The 19,097-nt window shown below is 37.0% G+C and overlaps 1 protein-coding gene across 2 annotated transcripts in view; it reads left to right on the top strand.

The window, feature by feature from the left end:
• CPEB4 (cytoplasmic polyadenylation element binding protein 4) overlaps positions 1–19,097 on the top strand; it is a 60,870-nt gene that overhangs the window by 10,042 nt on the left and 31,731 nt on the right. For both annotated transcript variants that reach the window (XM_045792132.2, XM_045792131.2), the window contains exon 2: positions 8,627–8,708. In XM_045792132.2, coding sequence (XP_045648088.1) covers positions 8,627–8,708 — 82 coding nt within the window. The remainder of the gene's footprint in view (positions 1–8,626; positions 8,709–19,097) is intronic.

Genomic DNA, 19,097 nt, shown 5'->3' with positions numbered 1-19,097 from the left:
ATGCTGGTGGTCACATGGCCATAAAAAATAATAATAATAATAAAAAATAAGGGAGGGGTGAGAGATCCAACAAAAGTGCCAAAACATTAATTGGTGACTGAAAATTTGGGAGGAGATTCTCTAGTTTTCCTTTCTCCAGCTTATTCTTACCTTCTTAGCCCAGGTTAGGGCTTCCATGGACTTGTGGGAAGGATCTCTGAAAGGAGAGTGAATAGGACAGGACTGGGAGCTCTTTGGTTGTATTTTTGTTTGTCTGGTTTTGTTTTTAAAAGAAGAATTTAGAGGTTTGGGGCCTTTTGCTGGCCTTTGGACTGCAACAAACTTTTTCATCTCTTGCTGTCTTTCAACCTACAAATGTTTGATACTTTCAGTGGCCCATATGCTGAGAATAAGTGACCAAGGCAAGCATACCCCTTTTTCCTCATGATGTATACAGTCTGGTGACCTCTTTGTACCTGAGTGTTTAGAAGTGCCCTCTGCTCAGGAAACTCTGGAGAGCTAAGGATATGAGGGTGGGAATTGTGAGGGCCAGAAAGGCTGACACGGGGTATAGGCTGATTTTTGACATTGCTCTCAAGGCTCACAAGAGAGATTTCATGCGTTATATAGGACACAAGCAAGCCTCAGTTTAGGAATAAAAATTGTGCATTTGGGTGACCATTTTCTTTGCTGGCTCTGGACCCTGATCAGGCGCAGCAGACATGGAACAGAGGAACTCTGACGGCCAGTAAGCAGCCAAAGACAGAGGAAGGGCCAGAAGGGTCTAAATGACTTCATTCCTTAGAGTTGAGTTTAGTAGTATTTACCTATTTTCCTGAAACTAGTGACTTCTTGCCCTGAGTAGCTTATTAAGTAGGAGGAATGTTTTTTTCTATTTCATTTGCCTATGAAAATGGGCTATAGGAAATAGCACAGAGCAGCTGAATTATTCAGATATAACAATATCTAATTTAATACGTTAATTTCAGGCTCTTTTGCCATTTCACCAGAGAGAGAAGGGGCAGACGGAATGTTTCTTGAATGGGTCTACTAACTGCTGCACATTTTGTACAATCTCTCAGATACCTTATCTCATTTCTCCTCCCCAGTTCTATAAGGGAGGGGTATCATCCTCATTTTGTTGATGAAACCAAGGTTCAGAGATGCTGCAGCATCAAGACCACTTGTCTAGTAAATGGTAATTTAAACTCAGGTCTTGGAATAGAATAGTTTGTTGTTGTTGTTGTTGTTGTTGTTGTTGTTGTTGTTGTTGTTGTTTAGAGAGAGAGCATGAGAGTTCATGTTGCGGGGAAAGAGGGAGAGGAAGAGGGAGAGAATCTTAAGGAGGCTCCACACCCAGTGCCGAGCCTGACGTAGGGCTTGATCTCATGACCCTGAGATCATAGCTTGAGCTGATATCAAGAGTCGAATGCTTAACCAACTGAGCCACTCAGGTGTCCCTTGGAATAGAATAGATTTTAATTATTTCTCTCTGCCAGGCAAGGTGAGAATGCACACATAGTCAAGAGAAGAAGTGGTCTGTTGATCCAGGAACTGACTAATCAATCCTGGAATGGCAGTTTGTTTTTTAAATTCAGTTAAGTGGTGACAAGAAATGTTTACCATTTCAAGGATTTCTAGCCCTCAAAATGGGTATGGTTTATTTAATGAAGGTGGAATTAAAGAAAGTTTTCTCAAAGGCTTTCTGAAGAGATCTGATTCATCAGTTCACATGGAAGCAAATGGACCTCTTGCTCCAATCAGAGTAATACGCCAAAGACATTCATTTATTTAGTTATAATTTTTTATAGGGAGCACTTGGTAGCCTACGATCTATAAGATTCTGCCTTCATTATTTAGCCATCGTAATGAGAAAGTACTGACTGAAGAGGGAACATGTTAAGAAATACAAGATGCTACTGAATGTGGTTTCTTTTACTTTAGATAATTACCTCTTTGACTTTAACCTCTGACCCTCGTTCTCAACATTCAGGCCCCCTATATAGTGAAGTACATCATACCTGCCAGGTGTTTGTTTATAAATTGAAATTTCTAGGTCATGATGAAACTTATTTAAATGAACCATTTTTCTGAGCTTCTGCTATGAAGTCTGACGCCTCCACTTACTGTATGACTTTGAGGGCAATTAGTTAACTTCTCATAGCATTATTTGCCTAAAATGGGGATACTTGTATATACTTTACGTGATGATTGTGAGGAGCTAATTTTTATGTAAATCATACATAATTCATGTGAGATGCACAACACTGAACCAGGAGGAACATGTTAGCCACTTCAATAATGGTGGTGGTGGCGATGATGGACTGACAGTATGCTACACATATGCTACAGTCTGTGGCTGTGGAGAGACGAGTGGTGCTCACAATGCACTCGGGGAATAGCTGTAAGGGAACTTGTCAACATCATATGGGATGGCATCACACTAGGGGGGTGAGGGAAAAAGGGACTTGTGCCTGCACAGGGATGTAAGGGTCATCTGGAAGTGGAATCTTGAAAGTTGACTATGTAGTCAATTTTTGATGGCCTGTGGGCTTAAGTATTTTATCCAAGAAGAGCATTTATATTTTGGCAAATCTCAGATTAAAACTCCTGTAGTACCTTTGATTAATTATGGGTTCACTGGCATTTCAACCTTCCTATTTATTTTGGCAGCTGACATACTGGCATATACTTTCCTTTCAAACCAAAATATTTTCTTTTCCCTTCTTCACTAGGGAAAGTTTAAGCCAGAAAGAGAAACCTCATCGGCTGATACAGATACATAGCTGTCTGGGAAGTGACGGTCACAGTAATATCTGTCTTTATAGAGAGAGAGTGAGTAAAGGGAGTAGCTGACCTTTGGCTTTGGTTCTTAATAATGTGGTTATATTCGGTTAAGTACTTTTTGTGTTTTAGACCCAGTCTAGTGATGCGAAAACATACTAACTCAAATACAAAAAGACAAGACCAATAATAGAGTGGTTGTGGTGGTTGATTTGTTGAAATTGAACTTGATTGTAATCTTTTTCCAAGTTAGGCATCTCAGAGCTTTGAGAGGGCTTTGTTTTGGGTTCTGAGAGCAAAGGCTACCTCTTCATGCAGAAACCTTAAAATGGTGGATGTAGAATATTTAAGCTGGACTGTATCATGGCCAGTCAGCTACAAGTCACAAAGCTACGTATCTAAGGAAAATTAACCTGTTGAATGTAAGTGCTCAACTCAGTGCTTCTCAAAGTGTGGTCCGTGGCATCACTTAGAAACTTCTTAGAAATGCGAATTCTTGGACCCTACCCATACCTACCGAGTGAGACACTTTACGGGTAATCTATGATTTGACAAGACCTCCAGATGATTCTTGCATGCTGTCAAGTATGAGAAACACTGTCTTAGAGTATCCATCTGGATGGTTAAAAAAAAAAAAAAAGCCACGAATGATGGTTTTGGTTTGTGGTATAATTGCAGTGTAGTTGTTCTTCCTGTTGGTAATAAATAGATCCACAGGTTCATGTGTTTCTTTGGGCTACTTCTGGCATGTTGTGAAAAGTCATGTCGTCAGTATTTGCTGATGTAAGTCTTCCTATCTTGCCATGGCAGTCAGGATTACTCAGGTGTAAATTAAAAGGATGGGTTCTGATTTTTGAAATACTAATTTGTTTTATCGGAACACTATTATTATTATTATTACTTTTACCAACTTTGATTTCCATATTGACTTGTATGGTTTTTCCTTTGGAAATTGTCCTGTAAAGTAGAGATGACAGAAACCGAAGCCAACCAGTTACTGACATGCAATTCAATATATTAAATACAACAGTTAAGATTACAAAGTAAAATGAGGTCTAAGTATGGTAATCATGTTTGCTTTGCTGAGCCTTGAAGAAAGAGAGTTGGTGCTCTTCTGTTTTCATTCATGATTATTAAGCTCACATGCTGTAGAGTCAGAAGGCCTAGGTTCAAATTCTACCCCTCCACTTACTTTGCACTGATAGAGTTATTTAATCACTCTCAACTTCCATTTCTTCATCTGTGAAATGGGATAATTACTGAACATACCTAATTGTGTAGGATTTTTGTGAGGAATAAGTAAGATCACGCATGTAAAGCGTTGGAGCTTGATAAGTGTTAGCTGCTGATATTATGATTATTATTACTACTCTTACTACCACTTCTACTTCTGTGATTGGCAGTAGATAACCTAGAGAGGTATTTGTGGTAGCTTTCTAATTTGTGCACCTCCTTAGGAAGAAGGAAGATAAGGCTTCTTATCTTTTTAGTACCTCTGATATCATTCCTAAATTATTCTTATATATACATTTTGTTCTTTTTTTGATTTATTGAGAAATATTTGAGTGCCTGCTGTTTGCTGGGCACTTGCCAGCGTGTTCCTGCTCCCAGGACCTTTACAGCAGAGTGTCTCATTCATTCATATGTATGTCTTAATTAGTGTGGTCCTTTGACTTCCATGACCATTACCTTACCCAAGGAATTATCGCCTGCTCTGGAGGGAGACTTAGGCTTGAATCCCAGCTAAGCTGCTGAACTATGCAGTAACTTGTCTGTGCAGTAATTATGGAATTTTCCTTGGTCTTAGTTTTAATCATTAAAACAAGAATAATGCCATCTAACTTATACGGACATATTAATTAAAACAGTATTAATAAAGTACCTAAAATAATGTGGGTACTTAGTAGATGCTCAATAAAAGGTAGTTCTGTTTTTCTATCTTTTCTCCCTTTAGGCTGCCAAGAGAAACTGGCGATGGTGGGTTGAAGCAAATTTGGTTGCTGGTGTTTTTGTTTCATGATAGATTTTTTGCCCTATTATCTGAAATCAGGACATCCCACTTCAAGCAATTGTTTTAAGGAAAATTTTTTATCTAAAAAGCTTGTCATTTTGCATTATGAATAGCTTAAGAAGATGTAGTGATTGTCATAAGACGCTAAGGGTTCATTTTCTTATTAACCTGTGATGGCCCTCACCTTTTTGTGGGCACAAAGTGATGAGTTTTCATTAGTCGTTCTCCTTTATGCTTTGCTTCCTGCCATACTCATCACTATAATTTAAACTAAATCTTGGGAGAGCACAAGCTAAGGATATCAGAAAGCTAGAATACAAATATATTTTGGAGTTAGGAAAAGGACATTAGAGATGTAATCAAACTCTTTTTCAGACCAGCAAAGAGGTCTAGACTATGAAAGGGCCCAAGCTCACATGACAGTGCTGGAGTTGGGGCTTCCTAGTGTCTAATGCTCATTTTTCTGATTTATGCTGATGTTCATATTTTGGTTATCAGCTCACATTCAGCCAGAGAGTTGTCACTTAGCAAGGTTTCTATTTTGTAGTTAGTTTACTTTCTGGGAAATGGATCCAAGAAAACAGATAAGTGATTATGATATTTGGCCCAATTAGCAATCAAAAAGGGTAAAATCAGAGAATGAAATATGGAAATCAGAGCCCTCTTGATTTGGCACTGTTTATCGGGTATGAAAACCAGCATGATTTGTGCTGCTGTTCTTATTCCTTCGGTTTATTTATTTGTGTCTACTCCTCTACCTACTTCCTAGTGGCACACTTACATTTGAGTTTTTTTGTTTTTGTTTTTAGTTCGAGGTTAAAAATGGATGGAAAAGATCAGTTAGAGGGAGTAAATCAGGAGGGATAAACTTCAGACCCTCTCTGAGAACAGAATGTTTACTTGAACAAAATATGTGGCTTTTGAACTCTTTGAATTGCCAAAGCATTGTAAGAAATAAAATGTTATACAAATGTAGTCATTTATAATAATTATAATAAGGTTGGACTGTGGGGAAGAATACATATTAGGCAAGGGTTGGCAAGAATGTAGTAACTGCGCCATAGGATCCCTTACTTTGCACTGAAATCATCAGCAGTCTGTCCAGTCACTGTTCCCTTCTGAATCCATACAGAACCTGAAAATCCTTCCCGACACATTGCGTCTGAGGGTTGATACCAGTTGATCAGAGTTTGTATATTGGTGTTTATTTGTCACTCTTGTATTAAATCATGACAAACTGTAAAAAGGATAGAGGGTTTGTTTTTAATCCCATAAAGCATTACTTGAAAATTTAAAAATGTCATTTAGGATTTTAATTTTAATGTATTTCACCAATTAGAAGTCAGGGGTTCTCTTAAAAAATCTTATGTTTCAGGCAATATGTGGGGGAGAGGGGCAACGAGAAGTGGCTTTGCTTAAATTCCAGTACCACATTTAGAAACTTAGAGGAAAAAAGGAAGCTTCTTTATTTAATGGACACAGCTGTCATAAACCAAAACACACTATGTAATATTCTTTATCAACTGCTTCTCTTCCGTGATCTTGTGATTCAGTGCTTGGCAAAATGCAAGTTCTGGAAATTCACAAGGTTGCTTACTGCTTTAGTTGCATTAAAACAAAACAAAACAAAACAAAACAAAAATTGAGTACCCCCTACCCCACTACCCATTACAGTTATTTTGCAAAAGAAAATGTACAACTCTACAGCAGGAAAGGGAAAATGTAAAAACAAATCTTAAGGAAGTAGAAGGAAAGAGGTATTTTAAACATTTAAAAATTACTTGAAGGAATTCATTTATTCATTGCTTTAGCAAACAAGTGTGTCTTCTACCTGTCAGGTCCTGTGTGAGGCACAGTGATACAGAAATGTAGGACAAGGCTTCTCAACCTGTGTCCCCTAATGGCACACCTAGAAAACATAATATTGCAGCAGGAATCATCTGCTAGGGAGTTCCTGCCACATCTGTCAGTCCCGTGGGCTTAGGAGATGAATATCTTGGCATGCTGTCACCCTTTGGTGTTGTGTACATTGGGAACATTTGATGTAAGACATAACTTCCTACCCTTGGGAAACTGGCTGAAGACATAGGCAAGTTACTAGACACTGAGAATTATCGCCTCTAAGATTGGTTTTGTATTGGAGATAATAGAGTGGCTGGCCTGGTTATGGGTGTGGTTCATAGATTTCAGAACAGAGGACAAATCTAGTAACTGTAGAATGAGATAGTGGAATTTTATATTAATTTCTTTCACAAATTTTGCCTCAAATCCAGTTTGCTTCCAGAAGAATATGCAGTACAAATTTTGATTTAATTCAGTGCTTAAGATGAAGAAGGAAAAAACAGAACAGTATTTTCTTTTTTGTGAACACTAACCTTTAGAAATTCTGATTCTGACCATGTGTCCTCCTGCTTCTCTATTGATCATGTTGAGTAGATGAAGATGATGAGGAAAGAATCAAGAAGAAAAGTGGGGAAGATGTTCTGGAGGGTGTCATACCAGTTCAGAGCAGAATAGCACCTGCTCCCCATCCCCATCTTCATCCTCTCCACACCCCCCACCCCCGGAAAAATCCTGTAATATTCTCTGTTTTAAATATTGGTTTATATCCAAATATAACTGTCTTTGGACTCCTGAGTTTGCAGGGGTGGAAAAAAATGGTATCGTAAAACAATTCATTCAGTGAACATTCTGATTATCTGCATGGTGGAGTGGGGTCAGGAGAAGTGATTCCTATTTCAGGGAAGTAAGATAAGTAGTGTTATGGAAGGACAGAGGAGAAATGTCAGGTTGATCAAAAAATGCTCTCCAGTGGAGAATGTGCTCTATCAGCCTTAAGATGCTAGAAGTTAGCTAGGAAAGAGGGAAAGTGAGATTCAACAAGTTTAAAAAAAGAGGTGGGGGGTAAAATCAGGTGAACTTTTTTAAAAAGCCAGAGCTTTGAGTTAAAAAGTAATATAAGAGAAAATAAAGCTGAAAAGAAGGTTATAGAATTCTGCTTGGCAAATTCCTGTGGAAACCCCTCTTTCTTTAATATTCTTGCAGTTGTGTCCACGTGTGTACCAGTTTTATTCTTCAGGTGGGTCAGGAATCTGTATTACTGCTTCCTTTCAGAGTTTAATTTTAAAATGTTTTCATCTCCTGCTTTTCATTTATCAAGCCACACTTTAATTGTAGTTATTTCTAGTACTTTTCCTCCGGAAGAATGCCAGAGCAGTTGGGTCGTTGTATATTTTAAGATTCCTCACCCACTCTTGAAATGCATTTTGTTAAGCCAGGGTTTAGACCAACAGTGTTGAGACCCTGTCTTCCCCTTAATTTTAATGGCAACAAAATCGAGACTACTTTGCCACTTAGTGGTCTTACGGACCTTGGTTAACTATTTTCACACTTTGGTTTATAAGAAAATATAGCTATTCTGAATAACTCTTCTGAATGTTGCTATTCAGTAGCAGTATCTGCTGAATGCCAGCCTAGTACAGAACTGCTGGAGCAAGTTTGGGAAGTTTTGCCATGATACTTCAATCTTAAATGGCAGACAAGGACTGTGAATTTTATTTTACATTTGTTTCATGTTGTTGACTATATGGAAATTGGTTTTAGTTGCCTCTGCTTTATTGGTAAAAATAATGCTTTTCTTGAAATAATAATTAGAAATCAAATCACTCTTTGCTGAGCCCTGGCTACTTTTGTGGTTTGGATGTTTCGTAAGTGTTAAAAATAAAATGCGGTAATAACGTACCTTATACACAGAGGGAGGTTTTGATCTATGTCCCATTGAATGCAGCTTATTGTCTCCTTTTATAATGAAAAGCTATTTTAAAAGTGGTTTCTGGCTGTTTGTGTTTACAGGATCGCCCCAGAACATTTGATATGCACTCACTGGAGAGTTCACTCATTGACATTATGAGAGCTGAAAATGATTCCATTAAAGGTAATTTTAAAAATCTAACTATTTGATTTAATGAATAGTTAAAATTTTGTATTTTGTATATAATCTCATGAGCAGTATGACAAATATTATGGATTTATATTTTATATGTAGTCAGTTCCGTCAATTTTAGACATGTACGTCTCTTATTAAAAACTCAGACATATTTGATGGGCAGCCACTGTACGCCCATCACAATACCAATTAAGAGAACTACAAGAGTACTCATTACTAAGGGTGAGCAGTTAACTGGAAAGACATGAACCATATGCCTCATTTTTTTATATCTGAGGAAAAAAAATGTTCAGTGCCTCAAACCTGTATGTCTCTCCACCCATGACAGTGACTATACACTAGTAAGAGTTCAAATGTTGATAGAGTTTTTGGTCTAGTTTCACATTTTAAAGAATGGCCAATAGTTTCAAAGTTGAGATGAAGTTGTGTTGATGAAATATTTTCTATGGATCATGTTAAGAAAAAATAGTGCTATTTCTACTTGGATTCTGGTCTCAATTCTAATACTAACTGGCTGTGTTATCTTGAATAAGACATTTCATTTTGACTAGCATCAATTTCTTTTCTCTTTTCTTTCTTTCTTTCTTTCTTTCTTTCTTTCTTTCTTTCTTTTCTTTCTTTTTTTTTTTTTTTTAAAGATTTTACTTATTTATTTTGTGAGAGAGAGTGAGCGCGCATGAGCACGAATGTGGGGAGGGGCAGAGGGAGAGGGAGAAGCAGGCTCCACCTTGAGATTCCGGGACCCTGAGATCATGACCTGAGCCAAAGGCAGACACTTAACCGACTGAGCCAACCAGGCACCCCAAGGCCTCAATTTCTAATCTTTATAATAAGGGACTTAGAATCACTGTTGCAGTAAAGGACTTATAATGGAGAGCTTTAAAAATAAAATATAGATGCCTGGGCCCCATTCCAGGTGTGGGGTAGGGCTTGGCATGTTAGTTTTTAATGTCTCATGTGATGCTCATGGGTAACCAGGATTGAGAATTACCAGAGGAGGTATTCTCTAAGGGCCCTTCCGGCTCTGATTTTGTGAAAACTACCCCACAAAATAAAATATTTTTCTGCACAAAAATCTTTTAATTAGAAAGGGGGATCTTTTTTTCTTTGCTTGTTTTTTTAGAAATTTGGAATGTTTGGTATATTTGGTTATCCCACTTGTTTATTTGTTCGTTCATTCATTCATTCATTCATTCGGTATTTATGATCCTACTTTGTGCCAGACATAGCTTTGCATTGGGGTCAAAGGTGGCAAAACAGCCTGTACTTTAAGTGGTGACCAGCCTGGCCTGGTTTTCCTTTGAGTTTGGTTTATTACGTTACTAATGTAGTGGAACTTTTAGGTATTTTTCAACAGACCAACAATGGTAAATTTTTTAATGAGGAGAGCTGTTTGAGGCCTGGAGAGATGAAAATTAATATGTGATAAAAGTATGCATCCAGCTGTTGAGATAACTTGGAAATAAAAATATTTTGAAGATCTTTACTGAATTCCTCCTGGAATTCTGATGGGTTACTCTAATCGGAATACACACTCTGTTTCTGAGGAAAGATGATCTCTCATTCAGAGTTGGCTTTATTTTTGCCATTTCTTAGCACTCTGACTTTGGGTAGTATTTCAGCCTCTTTGACCCTTCTTTTTGTTTTCTCATCAGTAAAGTGAGGAGAGTCTAAGGCCCTTTCTAGCACCAGAAAAACTGCACACTCTTAAAAAAAAGTAGCTAAAGGAGAAATTTGAATATGGTCTGTGGATTGATTGTACCAATGTCAGTTTCCTGGTTTGTACTATAGTTATGTAAGATGTCACCACTTGAAGACACTGGGTAAGGGGTATATAGGATTTCTCTGTACTGTTTTTTGCAACTTGCTGTGAATCTGCAATTATTTCAAAATTAAAAGCTAAGTACAGAAAAAGTAGTTAAAGGTAAAGGACATTTGTTTATTCTTAATGTATTAAATGCCTTCAGCAACTCTTCTTTTCCTTTCTTTTTTCTTTCTCTCTTTTCTTTCTTCTTTCTTTCTTTCTTTCTTTCTTTCTTTCTTTCTTTCTTTCTTTCTTTCTTTCTTTCTCTTTTGAGAACCTCTTATGTACCTGATACTAGGGATAATTAATTAGAACTCATTTTCATGAAAAGAGCCCACTTCTTTTTATTTCAGGATATTTTATTTTATTTATTTTATTTCATGATAAGGGGCTTTCAGAGAAAACACAGTTTACAAACAGTAGCAGATATAAATCATTTATTATGTATTGCTTCTGAGAAGCAAGCCTCTAACTAGTACTTAGGTTAGATATAAGAGTTGCACACATTATTCTAAAAAGATTAACAGTAGCATGTCCTTGATTTATCAGATATAGCCAGGACATCTCTCAGGTTTATTTCTATTTCTTCTCCTACTTTGCTAAATCATTGTGTGAAGTTCTGCTTTTATTCTATATTCCCTTTTTAATTTCTTCTACCAAATTTTACTTAAATTAAGTTTCTTTAAGCTGACTCTGTAGGGATAATGAAAAGTTAAGTCTAATGACAGAAAACATTAAATCTGATTGGCCTAGTCTGGGAACATAAAGGTTTTGTAAAATAGTTATTTATAAAAGGAAGTGTAGCAGAGTGGAAAGGCCATGAGTTTCGGAGTCAGGTAGATCTGGATTTAAATTGCCATTCTGCCACTACAGTTTGTGGTGGTTGTTTAGGATCAAATGGTATGATGTATCTAGGAAATGCAGCATACTGCATAGTTTATAGAAAACACTCAGTAAATGGTATAGATTATTACTAAATATCTATTAAGTCTGTTTTCATGCTTATCAAATGAGAAAGTCAGCTTTGACGTAAGCTTAAGTGCCAAAGTGACTTAAGTACATTAAAGAACTTTGTGCCTTTTTTTTCCTTCAAAGAGAAGTAAAGAATTCATAGGTAGTTCATGGTCCTAAAATGCCAGATTGTAGTTATGCTTGATTTCTTTGTAAACCAAGATGATGAACTTTATATCACTGTAATCTGTCACTACCAAAATGTAGTTTGGCTCAAGGGAATACTTCATTTCTGGTCAAACTCTCCTTTGATTTAGATAGCTATTAAGAAAGCTATGCTTGATTTTAACAGTGATTCTATTGTGAGATTTTGTTTAAAGGTGATAACAAAAGTTGAATGTCTTAAAAACAACAACATGTTGTCCTTTTAAAATAAGTCCAAAAAACCTGCCAACCCATTTTGAAAATAAAAACCCTTCCATGTGCTCTGCTACCTTAGAAATGAAGAAAACAGAAAGTGGACATTGGTTCTGTGAGACTAGAATATAATATGCCTCTCAGAAAAAAATTATAAGACTTCAATTAAAAGAATTAATTTGAAAACTGTTTTAAAAATGAGCCCATCATAGGCAGGCAAATTTCATATTTGGGTTTATTTTATCTTAAAAATAATTTCATAAAGTATATTACGAATGACCTCATTTATTTTTATCCTACATTTGCAGTTCCTCATCGAAATATGATTTGTTGTATGTGTTCAAATAATAAAGCCTAGACTTGATACAAGAACTACAAGTCGAATGGATTGATATGGCTATATTATTCATTTAAATTAAAAATACAAACAGAAAACAGAATTTTGCTTTTCCTTTTGGGGAAAAAAAAAATCTCCCTTAATGTAGTGCAGTTTAAAATTTTATTTTTGCAATGACAAAATGCTTAATATGCCGAGGAACCTTCAAATATAGCTTTTGAGTTTCTTTATGAATGTGTTATTGATTCCAACTGGCTTGCTTGAAAACCTTTCGTTTTTTTTTTAACATTTTAACAAATGTGCAAAAGGAGTACCTGGGTTTCATTTCTTGATTTATATTAGTGTTCCTTATTGTTTAAATAGTTTCTCTAAGAATTGTAAGGCTACTATAATTTTCTCCATACAGGGGATTAGCTCTTTGGGAGGAAAAGTGTCCTCTCCCTACCTTATCTCCGTGTCCTTTCTCTGATCAGCTGGCATGTCTGTATGTTATTTTTATCCACGAAATTGTATATTGCCTTCTCCATAACCAATGCCGGTAACAGTCTGCAGAAGCTCTTCCCCTGAGACTGATTTCATTTTCTTTACTGCACACCAGTCTCGTAAGCTAAGAGCCTAAGCTACAGACAGATTCTGAATTTTGATATCCCAGGTGGCAGCTTGCTCATTGCTGCAAAATTATTAGGCTTATCAAGTATTTTCTTCACCTGGACAGAAGAATCTTTTACTGTTATAGGTAGTCAGCTCATCATTTGGGGAATATCGTATCTTATTTGTGCCTTTGCTTGCCTGTGAAATTGGTACTTACTGTTTAGAAATGGAGCAGCATGAAATACATTAAAACCACATGCGAGTACATCTGTTTTCAGCCTTCTGAAGCATAGGTTGGACACAGTGAAATAAAGATTCATGAAATGGTATTATATCCAGTGTATAGTAGGAAAGACCTTGGAAAATTAAGGAGCCTTTTTTTTCTTTTCTGTGCGGGAAGGAAATATAAGACTATAGATATAAACCAAGAAGTAGCAGTTATGGAGTGGAAGCAGAGGGAGACCACACTGGAATAAAGAGGGAAAAAAAAAATAGTACTTGAAAATTATCAGATGTCAAATGGAGTAGAACAATCCAGAGTTTCATAATAGTGGCTGAGTATTTTAAATCCTATATATGAAAACAGTTTAGTGTCCACTTTGCTTCATTTCACTAGAAAGTCAAATGAGACAGCAAAATTATTGAGAGAAAGAAGGCAATCTATAAATTGTCAAAACATTGTAATTGTTCTTTAGATATTAATTAACTAAATTATGAGTCAGAATAACATCTTATTTTTCCTCAGAATATTGTGAAATTGGTTTCTCTTCATATTGTTATAGAATGTGTCTTGCTTTCATTTTTTGGAAGAGGGAGCTCAACATATCCACCCAATCCCCTGGAGTTTCAGGCATTTTGAATACTTGCTTTGAATGTAAGCAATAATGATTGCATTCAGAAATGCAAGTTGTTTCAAGTGCCAGTCTTTTACATATCCCATGGTGCCCAAGAAACCTATTGCATATGGAGAGTAAGTAGTGGGAGTATGTTACACAGTTAGACATTACTGCCACACTTGTTTCATGCATTCACTTAATCAGAATTTATTTTAAAAGCTGGATCTGCTCCAAAGATGCTATGTATTTAATTCCTGACTGCCAAAGGTATTGTGACCTTGTGTTTTAAAATATTTTTGATGTATGTTTTTCCTTTTTTATTACACATTAAATTTGGGGGCCCTTCCCCCACTAGTTTTCATTGCTGTGGATTTGTTTGAAACAAATGCTTAAATGAGTAGGCAAGCCATGATTCCATCTGTGCCTCTTTTCTTTGTTGCTAAGCAAAAGAATTTATAATGATCTCTCTAGAAGAAAATCATGAAACTGTTGAAAGTTTAGTACACAAAGCCTGTTTCATTTATTTTGTGTGAGATTTTTTTATGTTACTGTAAGAGAATGACCGTTGGGATAATTTAAATTCTTTATCTTTACAGTAGGGGGAGGAAAAAGTTAGTGCTACTTAAAAAAAGATACCGTAAAAAACAACCAGGAAACCTTAAATTTTCCTTTGAGGAACATTTTTTTTTTTAACTATTTCTATATTCCAAATTGCAGCCACATAGTTCTCTATTTTAAAGAGCAGTTGTTGCAGACCGATACAGATGTTTTAGAACGTATATCGCATACCGATTTTATGTAGACTGAGATAGCTCCAAAAACTTTCTATGAGAGTTGCTGAAAATAGGCCTAATTTAATATCATTGTTATAGATTTGAATTTTGAGGAGTAACTAAAAATATAAAAACAAAAGGAGCTCTTACTAAGTTCTGTTGCTGTAATATTAAAATGATTTATTTCAAATGGTGGTGAGAGGTATCATTTCTTACAGTATTTAACCTTTTTCTAGTTGAATCGGTTTGCCTCTGGCAATTTGAGAAAAGACTGCTATGCACTACTCTGCACCCCACTTACTCCTCCATCGCTTTTGTAAGGGACTAGATGGACATTTTCCTTGAAGGGAGGTGTAACGGAGCAGGATACAAAGTACCATAAAGAAGAAATGTATAGTGCAAACCAGCTAATTTTACTTGTGATTCTTAATCAAATTTCACCTTCCAAGTAAATTACCATTACTTGATGTCAGATGTCTTCTGGTGAATTCCGGGATCTTTAAATATTACCCTTCTTGAAGATTAAGAGTCCGCCAGGCAGCTGCTCTGAAAGCCCTGCTGGAGCCTTCCTGAACTCGGCTGGTTCCTTCTAGCTCTGTTTGGATGATACCAAGTAACTCAAACCAGCAAGCAGGGGAGTGGGCGAGGCCTCTGGAGAGCCGAATCTTGCCTTACTTCTAGAAGCTTCATGAGAAATGGAGTAAGGTACATAGCAAAGAAGACAGTTTAAACTCGGCTACAATGAACTTCGTGTGTGGCTGTTTAGAAGTGAAGTGGTTCCTTCTCCTTTTGCGCTCTCCCTGTTATGACTGCTGAAATGGAACATCCTAAACAGTCTTTCTCTTTTGCTTGGCTTAGCTGTGCCGCAGGATGGGACCTGGGCTTCTGTGTTGAGGTAATTCTTTTGTGAGCAAGGAGAGGACAAAGTAGAGGGGCATGATTTTCTTTGTATTACAGATGCAGGGTGTGTTCTTAATTTTGAATCACCGTCTCCTTTCTGGTTTCCTACTGGTCAGAATTTGTTGGATTCCTCACAGCACTGTATAGGGAGAGCTTACAAAGGTGTGGATTTTGAACAGTGTGATTACACTTCTTCAGATTGGGGATTGCTGTTGTTTTTGGTTTTGTTGTTTTGTTTTGTTTTGTTTGAAGTGGGGGAGGGGAAGCCTAGGAGAACAAAATGTGATGTTTGTGAACACTGATGTGCTCATAGCATTGGCTTGAAGTCCCCTTCACTCTAATCTCTGAACTGAAACCAGCTCAGTTCACACTAAACACTCCTTGTGTGGTGTCCAGATCCTCCTCTGCCCAAGTTATTGACTTTACATGTACTGGTAAGTAGAAAGTAGTGATCCTTTGCCCTCTATCCTCCATACATTTGTGATAGAATATTGACCCTTGTTTTTATTTGTTCTGAAAGCCATGTAAGCAGTTGTCACAAAGGGGGGGTTTGTTTTATGTCATCCATGATGTGGGTCCATAATTACTAAAGCAGTCCTCTTAATCCTGAACAAGGAGCACAAAGAATCTTATTTTGAATCCGTGAAAATTGAGTGGTCCTCTTAAAACATTGTTAATCTCTGATTTTACCTGAGTGAGAGGTGAGGGTAAAGGGGGTGGGGGTTGGGGGTAAGTGAGAGTGAACTTTTTATGATACTAGAAGGTTCAAGATCCTAAACATTTCTTTAAAAGAGGCTTTTAACTTATTAACTTGTTTTTTTCCTTTACAAATGGTGTTAAGGCTCACATATTTTAGGGCTGTTGTGACTTGATTTTGTTGGACACACATTCAGAATGGGCACTGGTGAAGGAATAAACTACACGTGATAGTTAACACTTAGAAAGTGTTAAGAAGAAAATAATAACTTAGAAAACAAGCAGCAATCAGGTAGCAAATTAATAGGTGCTTTTCCGTAATGTTTCACCCTTTCACAGTGTTGTGTGCAACTTAGTAAGTATAGGTATTACAATATGGACAGAAATTAATGTTATTTTCCACTCAGAAATGAAATCAGGATGGCATTTCAATCGTAAGGTTTTCAGACTTTGTCAACAGTTTGTCAGTGTTAAATATTAGGGACCTCCCTATACTATAAAAATCGTAGAAGGAGGTCCAGAGTATTTATAGAGATCCATTTTGTTTCTGCTCTGCATCCAATTTAATAATAGTATATGTGCACCTTTTGGTACTGTCACTTACTATTTTTCTGTTTTCCCCTTCTGTATTATAAAATTCTATGGAGAAGTGACTTGCTCTCTGATTTTGTGACAGGTACTAAACCAGCCTGTATACTAATATCTGCATAATGAAAGAACGCTCTCTTGATAGTGGAGTAATACAATAACGAGCTGTGAAGGTCTTAAGACTTTCCTTGATCCTGTTATATAATCGTTGAATGTTATTTGCTGACTTTGAGGGAGGGAAGCGATGCCACCTGATTCATAGCTGTCATAAAAATACCCAAGATTCTCTTTGCATTCAGTTTAGTAACAGGAAAGACGGAACCATTGCACAATTGTGCCACAAAATTATTTCTTCCTTGATATGCATGGAATTTCTACCTGAATATTGTATGCAGTTGATTCATTTATCACCTGTGTATGCCTTATACAGTGAATTTCTCTACCCCAGAAAAATTTTCCCCTCACGTTGCCACTGCCCTCACTACTAAAATTAAAAGATGGAAAAGAGAAAAAACTCCATGAATTTGTTGTTGTTCAGCAGTAAAAATATGCAAAAGAAATACTTTTTAACTAATTTTGAACTAGTTACTACTTTTTTTCAGTCAGGTATTGAGATGGCCAGGCTGCCTTTGGGCTTCATTGTTTTGTCTAATTGACTGATTCTGAATTCAGTCCCACGCCAGTGCACTCAGTTCTAAAAGCACGGCTTTGTTTTATTCCGGGGATTACCTGGTAACCAGTCAATTAAGAACATTAGTGGAACTCTGAAGGGAAAGCAGTTCTACAATCTCTTTGGAATCCAATTGGGCTGGGGCCAGTTGCTATACATTGGGAAAGAGAAGGAGGAATCAACCAATTAGAGGACCCTTTTTTAATTCTCAAAAAACCAACAATAAGTGCAAATCTTAATTCTGAAGAGCAGCCATGATTAATTGAAGTATAAAGAACTTAAAAAAAAAATCTAACTTCTACTAGCTCTAATATTCCAAATAAGAAGTGCCTGATATGGTTAATTAAATACAGATATTTAAATTAGCCACTCAGTCTCTTTGTTGTAAATGATCAGTAGGTGTTAGCTTATAACAGACTTTCCCAAATTGTAGGAGGTAAAAGGAGAAGCATTTAGGATTGTGTTTGAACCTGGCCCTGCCATTAGCAGTTATATGGCCTTACGTCTATCACTTGTCCCTAGATCTTGGTTTCCTCACCTGGGAATGGAAGGATTGAACATAATGACTTTTAAATTACTAGTAGCAATTCCATACAGTCTCTCTGACATGGTATTCCTGAGTGACAAAATTGAAGGTTTTTGTAGTTTAATGACTAAAAGTAGTGTATGAATTTCATGTGAGTTTGGGTGTGGCAGTTTTTAATACTGAGTAGTTACAGAAAGGGTATACCAGAAATCGGTCAAATGTAGTCAGTTGAATGAAGGCTTTGTTTTTAGAGAGCATCTTTTCTTTTTAGATAGGCCTAAAAATATGTTTAAGAAGCAGTTGTTTAAACTTAGCCTCATGGAGTGTTTTTGTTCTCAGTCTGTGGACCACGGGAATTATTTGATGGCGCCTGTGAATCCGGTAGGACTAAGCATTCTGTTAGGTGATAGATATGTCATTTACATATGAAGGATTATCTTTCAAAACCATGTGAATGCTGATGTAATGCAATTAAAATACATTTAAAGGTATTGCTAAATTCACAGGCCTTGTATTAAGGTTGTTTGTTGTTTTACTTGTAGTATTCACTGGAGTGGGGGTTGGGGACCTCAGTTTTAGCATGGTGGGGAGGCTCTTTGAAATATTTTGATTAAAGTAGGTCCTGGGGCGCCTGGATGGCACAGCGGTTAAGCGCCTGCCTTCGGCTCAGGGCGTGATCCCGGCATTATGGGATCGAGCCCCACATCAGGCTCCTCCGCTATGAGCCTGCTTCTTCCTCTCCCACTCCCCCTGCTTGTGTTCTCTCTCTCGCTGGCTATCTCTGTCAAATAAATAAATAAAATCTTAAAAAAAAAAAAAGTAGGTCTTAATAATTACAGAAGTTTATGAAACACTGCCCTAGAGAACTTATCTAATTGTTCTGCTTTAAACCGCCATTACAGTGTACACCATTACCAACAAGAACATAGCGTAAGAAGGAGTTAAGTAGAGGAAATGGTGAGGATGAAGACAGAAGAGGGAGGAGGTCACTTGCCCTATCCTAGATTATTATCTCCATCAAATAGCATTTTGGAACTTTGTCTCTGACATCTAAAACCATCTCTTTGCCCTATGAAGCAGGGCTAGGAGTGTGGGCTGTTGAGGCTGCATCTGGCACGATGCTGGGGTGCAGGGGGGAGCCATATGACAAGAGGAATGCACCCTGGAGTTGGGTGTTAGGGGGAGACAGCGTTCTTGAAGTCACATGGTTTGGAAGTATCTTGTATTTTCGCTCCTGCTTATATTCCAGTTCCACAAATATTTGAACACACACTACCTGGTACGGTAG

This window comes from Ursus americanus, chromosome 15 (assembly GCF_024610735.1).
Source record: "Ursus americanus isolate L20-20 chromosome 15, mUrsAme1.1.p, whole genome shotgun sequence".
Classification (NCBI taxonomy): domain Eukaryota; kingdom Metazoa; phylum Chordata; class Mammalia; order Carnivora; family Ursidae; genus Ursus; species Ursus americanus.
The sequence above is the reverse complement of the archived record's forward strand: the minus strand, read 5'-3'. Positions and strand labels throughout refer to the sequence as shown.